This window comes from Emydura macquarii, unplaced genomic scaffold, assembly GCF_026122565.2.
Source record: "Emydura macquarii macquarii isolate MOO-44397 ecotype Brisbane River unplaced genomic scaffold, CSIRO-AGI_Emac_v2 contig_3345, whole genome shotgun sequence".
Lineage (NCBI taxonomy): Eukaryota > Metazoa > Chordata > Testudines > Chelidae > Emydura > Emydura macquarii.
Window position 1 is genome coordinate 3,505,327 of NW_027133482.1, and position 14,734 is coordinate 3,520,060.

Here is a 14,734-nt window from a genome sequence, read left to right on the forward strand (position 1 = left end):
ATTTTTAAATAGTTGGGATGCAAGGGAGAACTAAAAATGTGTAAAACTGAAGGTGTTAACCAAGACTTAAACGATAAAGCAACCTTGGAAGAATGTTATGAACATTTATGAGCCCAGACACAGAGTTTACTCACACCTCTGTAAACAAAATGATGACAATGAAAAACAGGTATTTTGTTTGCCCATCAAAAACATTCACTCATCCCTTAAAGTAGGATTCTGTAAGGCTGCTTTCAGGGAATGGTGTAATTGAAATCTGCCACTGGAAGAAAAAAAAAAAAAAAAACCCCGAACACAGAAATTATACCAGTCAATGGATAAATCATATCTTAAGCAGAGGACAAGAGATGTGCAAAGGGAGAATACTGTCAACAGGAATAAAGGGTGCTCTGGACATGCTGACTAGATTGATAAAATAGTGAGCGCTTAGAATGGCATTTGGTGACTTGCATATTGACAAAGGACCTCAGGAACTTGATAACTCTTGCAAGAGAAAAATAATATGGAAGCTAGAGCTAAGTCACTTCTTTGACACTGAGTTGGATTAGAGGTCTGGGTTAGTTGAACTCCCGGATGGGCAAAGACAGTGGCCAGTAGCTCTGAGGGAGCCAGCAAATGTCTTAACACAATACTTTATTGTGAAAGGATCTAAGCGGTACAATGTGTGGGCAATGAATGCCTAGTGTACGTACCTGTCAGCAGAGACATGCATTAGACTGTGAAGCAGCCCTCCACAATGGTTCTGAAGAGATGAAAGCCAGAAGTGAATAAGCAGAGGCAAAGTTTGGACCTAAGAAACTCACCTGCTTGGATGCCCTTGTTTAACATCCGTGTGTGTCGCTTGTTACTCAGGGCACAGCTTGGTCCCCAGGAACTGTTGATTGTAGGAACAGAATCTGATGAAATAACAGAGTCTGCCACCTAGAAAAAACATAACAGGTTCTTGGGGATCTGTATTCAACTCAAGTCAGCATGGGGGCAGGGTTGAGGGGACAAGTTGCAAGGGAACAATATTCACAAGCTCAGTTCTTTATCTACTGCATTTTGACCCTTAAAATCATTCAATTAACAATCGAGCACAGGCCTACCAACATCTTTCCATAACATTCTACACAATTCAGCCAGCCTTGACTTTCTTTCGTTTAGAAGAATGGACGTACATTGCTGGCATCCAATCTGAATGACTAGGAGCTTCACTGCCAATTTTTCAGAAAATGAGAAAATGGCAGTGCTTAACAGCTCTACCACCAGTAACTAACCCAATCAGCCATGAGATCCTAATGCACATCCATTCAAAAATTTATATTATAAATATTTACCATCTTAAAATAAAAACTGTTTTAGAAACGATGTTTTTTAAAGCTTTACCTTCATGCTTTAGCTGACCCTATGTTAATAACTTTCTAGCAAGAATAGTGTTTAAACACTTCTCTAGATAGGTGCTATCATGAGGTCAGATCATGAAAGGGATCAGCTTCCCACACTAGGCACGTATCACATTCTTGGGCACTCAAAATATTGTGGCACTGAACATAAGGGTATTTGGTTGTCCATAGGGAAACGTGGTCTATCTACCCAGGTTCTTATACAGATCCCATCACCATAGGAGCACTTATTAACAATTCTTTTGTGGGCACAAGCCAAAAGGTTGCAGGTAACCAAAGCATTTAAATTCTGTCAATAATGAGAGTTAAGCATGCAGCATGCTTAGTATGGCTCAGTAGTCTCATCATATGCAATTACACCACGGACTGAATGTTTAGCTGAGCCCCTTGTTCACAAAGTCGGAAGAATAACCTGAGAGAAGAGGCATTGTGCAACTTCAAGGGAGAACATCTGTGCTTGTGAAAGGGGAGACTAATGCTCTATAGCAGTGGCCCTCAACCTTTGAAGACTACTTACCCCTTTCAGAAATCTGATTTGTCTTGCGTACCCCCAAGTTTCACCTCACTTAAAAACTACTTGCTTACAAAATCAGACACGATGGGAATGACAGGAGCTATTTTTTATTGCTCTAGAACTATTGTACCTTCATTGTCACCAAATCGACACAATGCATAATTTCAAATGTCACATTTAGAAGGCCTGGTTTTTATCTCAGACATACAGAAATGCATCACTTTGCATCTTGTAAAATCAATTACTGATCTAGCAGATTTTACAAGACAGATGTGGCAGATACAGACCTGCATATCAGAGAACAGAATCAAAATAGAGATATACATTCTGGAAAAACAGAACATGATTTCCCTCCTACCCAAACAAGCATTCAAGAAGGAGTAGATATATGCAGCCATTCAACAGTGAATATATATATGCCTATTTCCATTCAGACCAAATTCAGTGCAAACCTTGGTTTTGTGGTTTGTGCCAGATACAGCTTTGAGGGGTGCCTTAGAAACTAAATAAATTACATTAGATGGCAGCCACCTTGAGGAAGGGTCCAGAGTTTGTATACTGTTGAGCATAAAATTGGCACTGAATTTATTAATAAATAAAAAAAATATCATAAATGGGGTTTTGTGTAAATACAGGGATTTCTGGAGACACCAACAAGAAAACCTTGTCCATTTTGCCAGGTAGGTCTGTCTCAGTGAATAGTTGAAAAGATTCAATAAGATATTTCAGACAGGTAAAGAGCATGACTTCAGTACCTTTGACATTCATTTGGAGCCAAGCCATAAGATGAAGGGCCTACTGTGTTAATTTTGAGGGAATAAATGGACTAAAATAGTCAAACATGACCCTGTTACTCCCGGTGTTAACATGACCTTGTTACTTTACAACACTAAGCAGTGTTAAACAAGATTTGAGGTTTAGTATGCAAAGACCTCAGACTGCTTTGAACCATGGCAAAAACACAATTAAAAATTCTTTTTAACTTTTTATTAAAGATACAAAATAAAAAGGGGGGGAGCCTTAAAGCATTTGAAATGTGAAGTATTAAGCAAACATTTTCATTCTAACACCATCCCTTGTTCCCTTTCCCTTTAAAGAGTTATTAGAAGGAGGGGGAGCCTTTTTGGACACTCTTTTAGATGGTATCAAAGATGGTAATAACTGTCTGTTTGGGGGAAAAGAAAATAAGTTAATTGAGATGGGTTGGATCTGTTATTATTACTGTTGTTGAAGTTTGATCCTGTTTCCTAAAAGACAAAGCAAGACAAACGCACACAAGAGGGAGGAGAAAAAACCAGCAAAGACAGAAAACGCAGCTTTGTCTCTAGTGTTTATTTTCACTTGTGACCTCACCCCACCACCCAGAGACCTGGCAACTTTACCAGCATTGAGCTGTTTAAGGCATTGTTTTAGCTGTCTCTCAGGTCACAAGTGTTGCAAAATATACAGTCTTGGCCAGCTAATCCAGATAGAAGGAAAAAAGAAAGGGATAGGAAAGAGAATAAGGTGGGGAAGAAAAAGGACACATGGTGAGGGGGGAGTCTCATCTGCCAGATGGAGCTCAGGATTCAGCCAGAGCCAGTGGAGGTTGCAGTGTCATCTGTAACCATCTCTCTGTCACAGTCTGGTCAGGACATCTTGCTGAATCACGATGATGAAGGCCAAATGGTGTCACGATGGATCCCAGGATCCCAAGAGACTGTGGAGGTGGCAGCCATAATGATGAAGCTCGCTCCTTCCCCTTCTTTCAGTCTGCAATTGTTGTGTTCACTTCTATCCAGCTTCTAGCCAAAGCCTTTTCTTTGAAGAGCCCCCACAAGGGACTGATGGGTGAAACAGGCCATCCACTCCTTCTTTTGGTCACCAATTAGGTCTAATTTTCAAAAGATAAATTTTGGTCCACTGATTTCCAGTCCCACATTCCTCTTGTTTACCAGGCATGATCTTAACACAGTCCTTGAATTATATCAGTCAACCATTTTGTTTTGACTCGTTCAGTCTGTCTCCCTTTTACACTTTTCCTATCAGCATTTATTGTTACAGCTTATTGTGACATTTTATGAACTTTCACTCACTTTTCACATTTGAGCTTACAATTTGATAATTGGGCCTACAAATTTATTCTAACAGGACTTCAGATTTGGATGCAGGTTATTTCCTTCATTCTGTGATAGCAGATCTGGAAGCAGAGACAAGTTCCTTGGCCAGCAACAGACATTTTCAGAATGTCTGATGCAGCAGATGTAGACCTTGTTGGTAAAGCCATGGAAATACTCAGTGCCAGCAAAGACATAGAGGTGGAGAGCACAGCAACTCTGCACTTGTCTACATGGAGACATAGTGTGCAGCAAGCTTGGGTGTGACACATTAGCTTGCCACACACTAAATGGCCATATGGACCCTGCTACCAAGCACTAAAAAGTTCCGTACTGGGCTCTGAAGCACTGCTTGTCAAAGGGCATTAAGAAACTTTTAGTGCACAGTAGCATGGTCCACATGGCCAGTTAGTGAGTGGAAAGCTAGTGTGCTGTAGTGTCACACCCTGACTTGCCGTACATTAAGTCTCCATGTAGACAAGCCATCCAGTTCCTGCAGCACAGCAAGAGCTGTCAGAGCTGTCAACATCGGTGGCACCGCATGGTGCTGAGGGTCTGACAATAGGGAAGGTCCTGAGAGATCCCCCGTCAATGATGCCTGCACATTCAGTACCAACATTGCCAGTGCTGGAAGCTGCAGTGCTATAGTCTGTAGCACCAGAGTACGTGGTGACGGATCAGCCTAAGGTGATGCCAATGCTGAAGAATGGGAAGTTGAAAGAACCACGCTCCTCTATGCAGGAGCTTTCGGCAGTGCTGTTTATGAAACCTCTTCAAAGTACCTTTTCGGTGCTTATGAACTGGCACCATGAGGAGGCTGAACTTCGGTGGGAACCACACAGGGTTGTGACATCTCAGAGGCAGAGTGATATGGAGGAGACGCTTTTTTCTTCTTCTAGGAGATCTTAGGTGGAGGTCTGCCTCTAGAATTTGCACCCATGTATCTTTTCTGACAATGATTTTTTGTCAAATTTGGTTGATCTTGGAACCGAAACCAATGAAGCCCATTGGGCCAAAGATCCGACATTTGCACTCTTTGGTGATGAAAGATCATGCACAGGTAGATCATGTAACCCAATGCCCAATAACAACCTCATGGGCTTGCTCATAATGTAGATCTGAAGCTATGATTCCCTATTCTTTGCAAATTCTGCTAGTGAAGCACTTGCAAATGGCAATTTCCAGGATTGTGCAATTTCCCCCAAAACAAACATTTTAAGTGCCTACCATTAAAGGGTACAGTACAATCACATGAATGGTGGAATCCAAGAGATTTGGTTGAGGCCAGTCTCATAGCAGAAAAACTTTAGTTCAGGTAAAACAGAACTAATAAAACAAACAAAATGCAAACAAGGTAATCACTATCACTAACTACGCTATCACACATTTGAAAAAGGTGCTAGCAGTTCATTAACCATTGGCAGCAAGCAATTCCATCTTGAAGCCAAGAGACAGTGAGAGGAACTGAGTGGCAGTTGGTGTGCTCAACTCTTCTATGCCCTCAAATCAGGGTAGAAAGACATTCATGGTTCATGCACAGCCCTGTGGACACTGCTGGCCAAAAGACTCCTAACTCAGGCACACAGGTTGCATGCACACCATTAGTTGAATGCACATATGGACAATCACTTGAAGGAAAATGATGGTTATCATCTTCTGCCTGTGTGCCTTTGAATGCTGCATACCTTAATTACAACAAACAAAAGTTAACTACTGTTGGCATTACACAGCCAGTATAGCTATAGAAATGCAAGCTGGATTTCTAATCTACCTAAAGACTCATAGAAAGAGTGCCTCAGGTTTTGAGAGTATAAATGCCAAATATTATAAAAGATCTAATGTTTTTTAAGTACTGTTCATAGATGAACCAACTTTCTTTTGCCCTCATTTCAGGTAGATGACTATTCTTATCCCTATTTTATACATGGGAACACTTCAGCAAAGAGATCAAGTTACTTTTCCAAAACTACAGTATCAGAGTTAGAATTAGAACTCAAGAGTTCCTAGCTCCTAGTCCCATGTTCATTCCACTAAAGCTACCTTATTGATGATGTTTAAGAAACAGAAAGAATAGAAAGCCTGGGTGGAGTTTGCTGGGCTGCTAGTTGAAAGTGGTGAAAGAGAGAATCATGTCTTGACCTGTAAACCAAGCACATTTGAGCTAAAATTTAGAGCGTCAGCAAATACAGAATCCGAATATCGCTTTTAGAGAGTCACTTTTCTGACTATAACTGCAACGTCAGGATCATTTGGGATAATATATATATATATATATATATATATATTTTAACAAGCTGGAGCCTTGAAAGCCTCATTTCCTCCCAGGCATATACCCAATAACCAGCTTGACACACATTAAAGACTTTGATTTATTAACTGCTTTCATCAAAAGATGACAGTATATCTTAATAAAATAGAAATGTTGATTAGCATTGATACACCATCATTTTGTTCCCTCAAATTAAATAGAATCTACTAACATTAAAAAAAATACAGGAACCAGAAAGACAAACCAGACAAACACTAGAACATACCACAGTCTACACTGTAATGTTCATGAAACCCAAGCTCATGCTGCATTTTTTGATAGGAAGAGAAATGAAGGATGACTAACTATGGGCCAGGTCTAAAATCCATTGAAATCAATAGAAAGAGTCCCATTGATTTCAATGAATTTTGAATCAGGCCTTTAGACAGATTGACAGGTCTTTGCCCTCAGAATCTTACAGTCTAAAGTGCCATCTACATCCACAGTTCTACAGTTACAAACAATAAATCAGAAAAGTAAAAAGCTCAGAAGTTCTAATCGAAATACATCCATGTTATTAACACAATCATTAATATTAATTTCAATTTTGCAAGTAGGATTGATGGCTCCCAGAAGTTGCCCAGGCAGCATAGCAAGGGGCACCAGCTAGTCCACAGCCCTATTTTCCCAGTTGGATCTGCAGAAATATGGAACAAGGCAGGGAATATTTCAGTGATCGGACAGCAGATATATTTGGAGTTTGTTACTCTACAGGGTCTCTGAAAGGCATAAATAAGAGGCAGAAGAAGGAAGTGAATGAAGGGGTGTGATGGGGCTTAATTCCCATCACCTGTAAGACAAAAGTGATTTAATTAGTTAGGCTCCATACCTAAGACGTGATTAGCTAATTGCCTCCTGGCTAGAGGAGGTGAAGGTAGGCTGTATAAGGAGCTGAGGCAGCTCAGTAGAGAGTAAGAGACCCAGGAGAGACAAGCGAGGGAGAGTTCCCTCTTCCTGAGAAGGTCCTGGAGGAAGGTCCATTAGTTTGGGAGTGGCTAGGGCCAGGAAGCAGAGCTACAGGAGTAGGCTTAATTCCTGTGGTGGGGCCCTAGCATGTAGAGAAGCTCTCAGCTAGGGTCTGTGAGGATCAAGGAATGAGGGAGAAGCTCGTGGGGGGCAGAGGGCCAGCTTAAGTGGTATTTGGGCTCCCAGCAGAGAAAAGTCTGGAGGGAGGTCAGTAAGCTGACTAGGGAAAAGAACTGAAGTCGAGCCCAGGAGAGGGAAAAGACCTTTTTGTTTGTGAAGCCTAACCACAAAACGGGACTGAATTGTTACGTTGCTTAGCTGAAGGGCTGAGCTATAGAAGACCCCGAATGGGAGTGGTCACTGTGTCAGAGAAAGTGGCTACCACATGGGGTGCAAGAGGCCAAGTCCCCTCCAATGCTGTGTCCAGGAAGAAAGGTATGCCCTAGAGGTAAGGACACACTTTGACAAGGGAAGAGAGAAGACAGAACTTGATTTTTGCTGCCCTGAGAAAAGGAAGAAGAACTTGGTTTGTTTTGTGGGCTACTTTTCTCACTGGTGAGGGAAGCCTATCCTATAGCAACCCTCTCTCTAGGCCAGTGTCAACCGTTCTCCAAATAAGGAATGATGGCTAAGTTCTCCACTCTGTTTATCATACAGCATCAACAAAGCCATTAGAAAAAACAGATAGATTGCCTCTTAGTTTAAGTGATCACGTACCTGAGTATCTCTTCTTTTTCTATGTCGCTCAGCAGAAGTCATGGTAGGATATTTCAAACCCACTACTTGACTTTTTCCCTTGTCCAACTTTTCAGAGCGATTTTTCTGCTGACTGATGGTGCAATACAGTTGGGACAGTCTTGGAGACAAGCGCACTCTTTCATGCCCAAAAGCCCTGATCAGCCTGGCAGTGTCAATGGTGGAAACAGAACTGCTCACCTCAGTCTGAGAAGTTGTTTCCATCTCTGTTTGGGTCACCATGTCTGATTCAGAGGTGGTAGCATCTGTCACCACAACGTGATCTTTAGTAGGCATGGTCTCTGAAGATGTGTCACTCAGGGGATTTAAATATTTCTGTTTCAGGAATCTCTTCATGTGATTGATAGTTCTCTCTCCTGCCCTTTGTTGTCTAGACTTAGCTCGTCTTTTTCCATCATAACAGGTATCTGAGCTTTCTTCAACATTCAATACGTTCCTATAAAAGTCTAGGTTACTTTCATTTACCTTCTTGTCCTGAAGTCTTTTCTTCTGCATTCCTCCCTTAGTTATCTCTCCAATATTGCTCTTCTTATTCTCTGTAGGTATTAGTGAATGCCTAATGGGATTCTGAAGGACTCTGGCCAATCGATCAAGGCGTTCCACTAGGGACAGCTCATTGCAGCTCTTAAGATTATGGAGCTGGGGCTTCTTTTGACGCTCTAAAAACTTAGTCCAAAGCTCATCCAAACTGCCAGTGGAATAGGTACTCTGTTTCAGTGGCAGATCAATCTTCTGTCTCCTGTTTAAGTCAGTCCTTTGACTGCTTGATAGCAGATAATCTCTGTCCTTCTTTTGGTCCTCTTGTACAAGCTCTTTCCTTGAAGCTTCATTCCTCAAAGATGCATTGAATCTCAAGTCCTCAACCTTGCTATAATCCACTTCTGCAGTTAGTGGGGAGAATTCATCCTCCTCACCCTCTTGAGGGTAAACAGAATATGAATGTTTATCTTTCTTTGCAGCTCTACAACTTTGGAAGAAATCTCTTGAAGAAGGTCCAGTGTGTCCGATATCCGTGTACTCCTCTGAAGGCTCACCGTTAGAGAAGAGGCAACTCTCATGTTGCAGGGGCACTGGATGGTGAAGGTAAAACTGAGCTGACTTGAAAACTGAATGAGTTGTTTTTACAGATTCAAAACGATTCATGGACTCTGGAACAGAAAGAAAACTGATGTTTTATTTTTTTCCCCAAAGATGGTTACCAGCTTCTTTGGAAACAGTCTCCTATAAATTGGGCAACTCTCATTACAAAGGACTCCGAAATCAGTTTACCAACTACAGGTATAGTCACTTTACACACTACTGAAATGCAACCACCTCTGGGATGGAATCTGAAAGTTATTAACAGTGCACAGCAGTTTTATACAGACATTTAGGCTAGGAGGTGAAAGGGAATATTATCCCAATTAAAACTGAAGGAGGAATTTAGACATGCAGTATGTAACTACCCAAACTGGTATATGGACAGGGTGCTGTGGTTAACATATTTACTGTTACAAAAGGTGCCATAAGATCTTCAATGACAAGAAACCAGAAACTCAGTTTTGCCTCTCTTCCAAAAGACAAAACCCCTAGTATACACAGTGCCATGGTGGGTGTTATTCGCTACTTACTTGAAAGAATGCAACTGATAGAATAGTATAAGTGATGCTACTTCCTATATCACTCTGTGTATATCTTGGAGGTATGCCATAAAAGTATTGACAAGTGTGACCCTCTTTAACTTGTAAAATCTGGTGGGATTACTCAACCCAAAGTAGAACAGCTTCAAGGAAATCCCACCAAAAGACAATACATATAGAATGACTTGAGTTTTCAAAGAACTACACAAAGTATTAATTATAATCTCATTTATAATATGAATGTATTTTGTATGCATGCACTGTGCTCTAGTAGAACACACATCCGAGCAAAAAGAGAAAATGATTGTAGGGAAAGTCTCCAGACTTCACTGGATGAATAATCATCTCTAAAAGGATATTTATGAGTATGCAGAGAGCCTACAAGGAATGAAAGAGGGGATGGATCAGCAAAGAAAACTGCATCTTGGAGGTTAGAAAACATAGGGTTAAAATAAAAATTGCTAGAAGTCAACCTGTTAGACTTTACAAAGGAAATTAAAACAAATAATAAAAGGTTCTTTAGCCATAAAAATCAAAAGGAGTAAGAAAAAAAAGAAGTGATGTGTAGTGAAGATGTAGTAAATATTAAGGATAATCTAGGTATGGCCCCAAAACTAAATTTTTATTTTGCCTGTTTGTAATAAGATGATGTATAACATGTGAGCAAAGACAGGATGGTTAATAGGAATGTGTGTACTGACACAGAAACTACTACATCCCAGGTGGAAACAAAACTCAAAGAGCTTAATGTACTTAATGTACTTGGGAAGATGGGGGAGGGGGAAACAACAGTTGAAATTGTTAGTCTGATAAGCAAGGATTTTTCATAAACATCTTGAATTGGGAGATGATACCATATAATTGGAGAATAGCAAACTTAGTACCTATATTTAGAAAAGGAGGGGAAAAAGTGATCCAACAACTACAGATCCATTAGTCTGACCTCAATGGTATGCAAAGCTTTAGAACAAATTTTGAAAGAAAGAATAATTAGAGACATGGAGGTAAAAGGAAAATGGGATAACATGCAACATGGGTGTGTATCAAAGACAGATCGTGCCACTGACTTGATATCTTTCTTTGATAAGATAACTGATTTTTTTAGACAAGGGAAATGCAGTAGATCTAATCTATCTGGATTTCAGTAAAACAATAATTGTAAGGTGGGTGAGCAAGTGGCTAAATGGGAGATTAACATGTTTTGCTGAAAGTAGAACCATAGGGCTGGGAAGGGGTGGTATACTTCCAGCTTTCCTCAAAGATTGGTCTTTTTGTCTAGTATTGTTCTTCCCCAAGAGAGAAAGGGACATTCCTCTAACTCATCCTTTTTACTCCTGTAGCCTTTTTTTTTTTTTTTTTTTTAACACAAAGACTACCACAGAGAAAACAGACTAGGAGGCCAGGTATTTTTTCTAAGGAGAGGATGATATTATGTTGTAGGAGTGAAGGGAAACACTACACAAATTCAATGAATGGAAGCTGTAGCTCCCAGGTGTGCTTACCAGGCAAACAAGGTGAACATGACAGGATATTTAAGTACTTTGTACACGTGGACATTATCAAAAGATAATTTAAGAGAATTTAAAACCAAAACATAATCTCCACTAAAAGAGCAGAAAAGCTTCAAGGAAGACTCTTCCCAAGTGAAAGTCACCAAGAGGAATGTCCACGGCAGGACCAGCCTGGTCTCCTGGAATGACCTCACCCCAGTCAGGTGAGAGTAGAGTATCTGCTCACTCAGGAATAATTACACTGAAGTACTCCATAAACTACACTGAAGCACTCCATAAACAGCCATCGCATTAAAGATCTTCATTTAACAATTTTCTGTGATGTTAAGAGAAATAAATAGGCTCCAGAGAAATCAGGCACGTAATTCAGAATCCACTTTGTGCTCATGTGTTTCTGGTCTCATCCCTTATTATTGGCCAGAATTACTTACCCTCATTGCAACTTTTGAGTCCTTGTTTGATACAAAGTGTATTTCAAAATGCCGTACAGAGCACTAAGCATAACTGTAGTGGAATGAATATCTGCATGCAGTAGAGATGGCAGTCACTCAGCAATTTTCCACTTACAGTAAAAAGCGTAAGACAAATTTTGTCTAGGAACAAGAGGGAGCAATTTCTATTGACGTCAATGAAAGCCCTGACCCTACTCATACTGTGGGTAAACTCCCAACAACTCAAATGGGAGCAAGATCTGGCCCTATATGAGGAATGTAGATAAAGACTAATTTTAGCTATTACCATGGGATAATTAACACTTCATACATTATCTCACTATTAAAAAAATACACAATTTAATCACAGAGTAATGGTTTCTAATGGTACAGCATCCCCTCTAGCAGGGTGCGGCAGTGGTAAACTTGAGCTTCTGCCTCTATGAATCAGTTTCTTATTTTAATATCTGACAGCACAAGTTGGGGAGAAACAGAAAAGACACAATAGTACAACTGATATTAACATTCAATAATTACAGAAATGAATCAGAACCTGGCAATGCTATGTCAGGTATCCTTGAACATGGACAAGAAGTCTAATAAGTCTATGGAGCCATCCTGTCACATTTTAGTTACCAAGAAATTGCTATTAAATGATCTCAGGATCATTTTCCACACTTGACTGAGAATAATACTTGCACTAAGTGTGCCTTTCATTGGATGACCCCAAAGCACTTTACAAAACCTTAACTGAGTTTTAGCACCCCTTGTGTGTTGTTAACTATATCTATTGTGCTACTGGGGGAGCTGAGGGAGAAAGAGAGTCAAGTAATATGATCATGAGAATCAGTGAGAGTACAACTCCTAGTCCTGTGATCTAACCACACATTCTCCTGTGTAGTCAATTAGTTCATTTTATTCATTTGTTGTATTGTGTGATGTTATGATTAACTTATATGCTATGTTACAAATAATTAATAGATTTAAGCTGCAGGATTATAGAAGTATAAGACAGGTAAGTATTTAGAAGTGATAAGTATGCATGAGGTACAGTAGAACCTCAGAGTTATGAACACCTCAGGAGTGGATGATGTTCATCACTCTGAAATGTTTGTAACTCTGAACAGAACGTTATGGTGGTTCTTTCAAAGTTTACAACTGAACATTGACTTAATACAGCTTTGAAACATTACTACACAGAAGAAAAATGCTGCTTTTACCATCTTAATTTAAATGAAACAAGCACAGAAACAATTTCCTTACCTTGTTAAATCTTCTTTTTAAACTTCCTTTATTTTTTTAATAGTTTACATTTAACACAGCAGTGTACTGTATTTTTTTTTTTTTGGGGGGGGGGGGGGGGCTCTGCTGATGCCTGTTTGCATAATTCCAGTTCCAAATAAGGTATGTGGTTGACCAGTCAATTGGTAACTCTGAGGATCTACTGTATCCAAGTAAAACAGGGCTGAAACGCAAGGCCCACAGGCTGGGGCCTGTAAGATTTTAGCTTAGCCATACTAGGCCATAGGCTTAAGAAGTGCTTGACATAAGTAAGTGACCAAAGACTGACCCTATGCCACAGGATCAAGAGAAAGATGTGCCAACAGGTGGTGTTACAAAAATTGACTGCAATGTACTGTTCAAGATCACAAGGTACCCTGTTGTAACATCTCTTCCAACCTATGTCTAGACCACAGAGTACACCTTGAGCGTAGATGCTAATGAGAATAAAACAACTTATGGAAAACAGGGCACCCGATATTCTTGAATAAGGAAAACGAGGGCTAACATCTTCTTCATGCACATGCGCACAGTGTTAGGTGTAATCAGAATCATATGATAAGAGAGAGCACCCAGACTGGGTAAAATGAGTTACCTATAGGAAAACTCTAGCAGGAACCATCCCTCTGCTGATGATCAATTGGAAAGGCTTCCATCAGATCCTAAGACTATTGTTGAGGATATGGGTATGACTACAGTTATAATTATTACATAGATCCTTATAGGATTTCTATATGCATGGGTAATTGTAACTTTACTTATTGCTTTAATAAAATTTGTAAAACAGACTAGACCTTGTACTTGCGAATGTATGTGTGGTCACTATCCTTGGTCTTCATGTGTTCCTAGAGCAGAGGTCCCCAACTGTGAGGTGTGGCGGAACGTTCGGGGGAAGGGGGTGGAACGTTTGGGGGGAAGGCGGGACTGCGGGGATGGAGCACCACCCAGCCCCACTCTGCTCCGGCTCCAGCCCCGCCCTGAGCTGCGGCTCCACTCACGGCCTGCCTCCAGCCTCGATCCCCATTCCGCTTCCAGCCTCAGACCTGCCCCCAGGTTCCCGGCCTGGCTACAGCCTGACTGCAGTTCCAGCCACAGTTCCGCTTCTGGCCCAGCTGCAGCCCCCAGACCCATCCCCAGCTGCAGCCCGAGCCCCAGCTCCCTGCCCAGCTCTGCACCTGACCGCAGTCCAGCCTCATCCCCTGGCTCCCGGCCTGGCCATAGCTCCGGCCCCAGCCTCGGCCCCAACTTTTGCCTCACTCCCAGCTGTAGCCCCGCTCCCAGCTCCCAAGGGGGTGTGGACAGAAGTAGGAGAGGGGCACCACATAAAAAGTTTGGGGACCATTGTCCTAGAGGCTCTAAATCCGAAACAAGTAGCAAAGGTGACTTTCACTCTGTTGAAACTGTAGCAACCAGAACTGATCTCATTGTGGTGTAATAGATCACTAAATTCACTTTAAATAAAATAAAAGGCTACACGTGTAAGAGACACAGCAAAGAAAAATGCACATGGGCCATCTAATTACCTGTAGTAGCTTCCTGTGGTGTCATTTTTTCTTTTGCCCAGGCTACCTTAGGCTCAGCCCTCTTACTGTAGATACCCTCTTTATGTTTAATAGCTACAATGTCTAGAGGATTCTCATCCCTGGAGCCAAATACCTTTGCTGGAAATTTTGGAGGAATAGCATCATTTGATCCTACAGAGAAAACAAGCAACATGGTCATAGTAGTTTATGATAACAAATAAGGCATTAAAGAGAAGCAGTATGAAGAAAGTACAGTTTTAAGGAGAGGCCAAAACAAGCCACAAGCTACAGCTTTCATGTCGAAGCAAATTACTTAAAGACAACTAACATAGGGAGTTTAATTT

The 14,734-nt window shown here is 40.9% G+C and overlaps 1 protein-coding gene across 3 annotated transcripts in view; it reads right to left on the minus strand.

The window, feature by feature from the left end:
• Window positions 1-14,734, minus strand: part of ALMS1 (ALMS1 centrosome and basal body associated protein) — a 95,451-nt gene that overhangs the window by 19,950 nt on the left and 60,767 nt on the right. For all 3 annotated transcript variants that reach the window (XM_067533585.1, XM_067533586.1, XM_067533584.1), the window contains exons 10-12: window positions 14,391-14,561; window positions 7,987-9,173; window positions 804-921 (exon numbers count right to left, since the gene is read on the minus strand). In XM_067533585.1, the coding sequence (XP_067389686.1) occupies window positions 804-921; window positions 7,987-9,173; window positions 14,391-14,561 (1,476 nt within the window). The remainder of the gene's footprint in view (window positions 1-803; window positions 922-7,986; window positions 9,174-14,390; window positions 14,562-14,734) is intronic.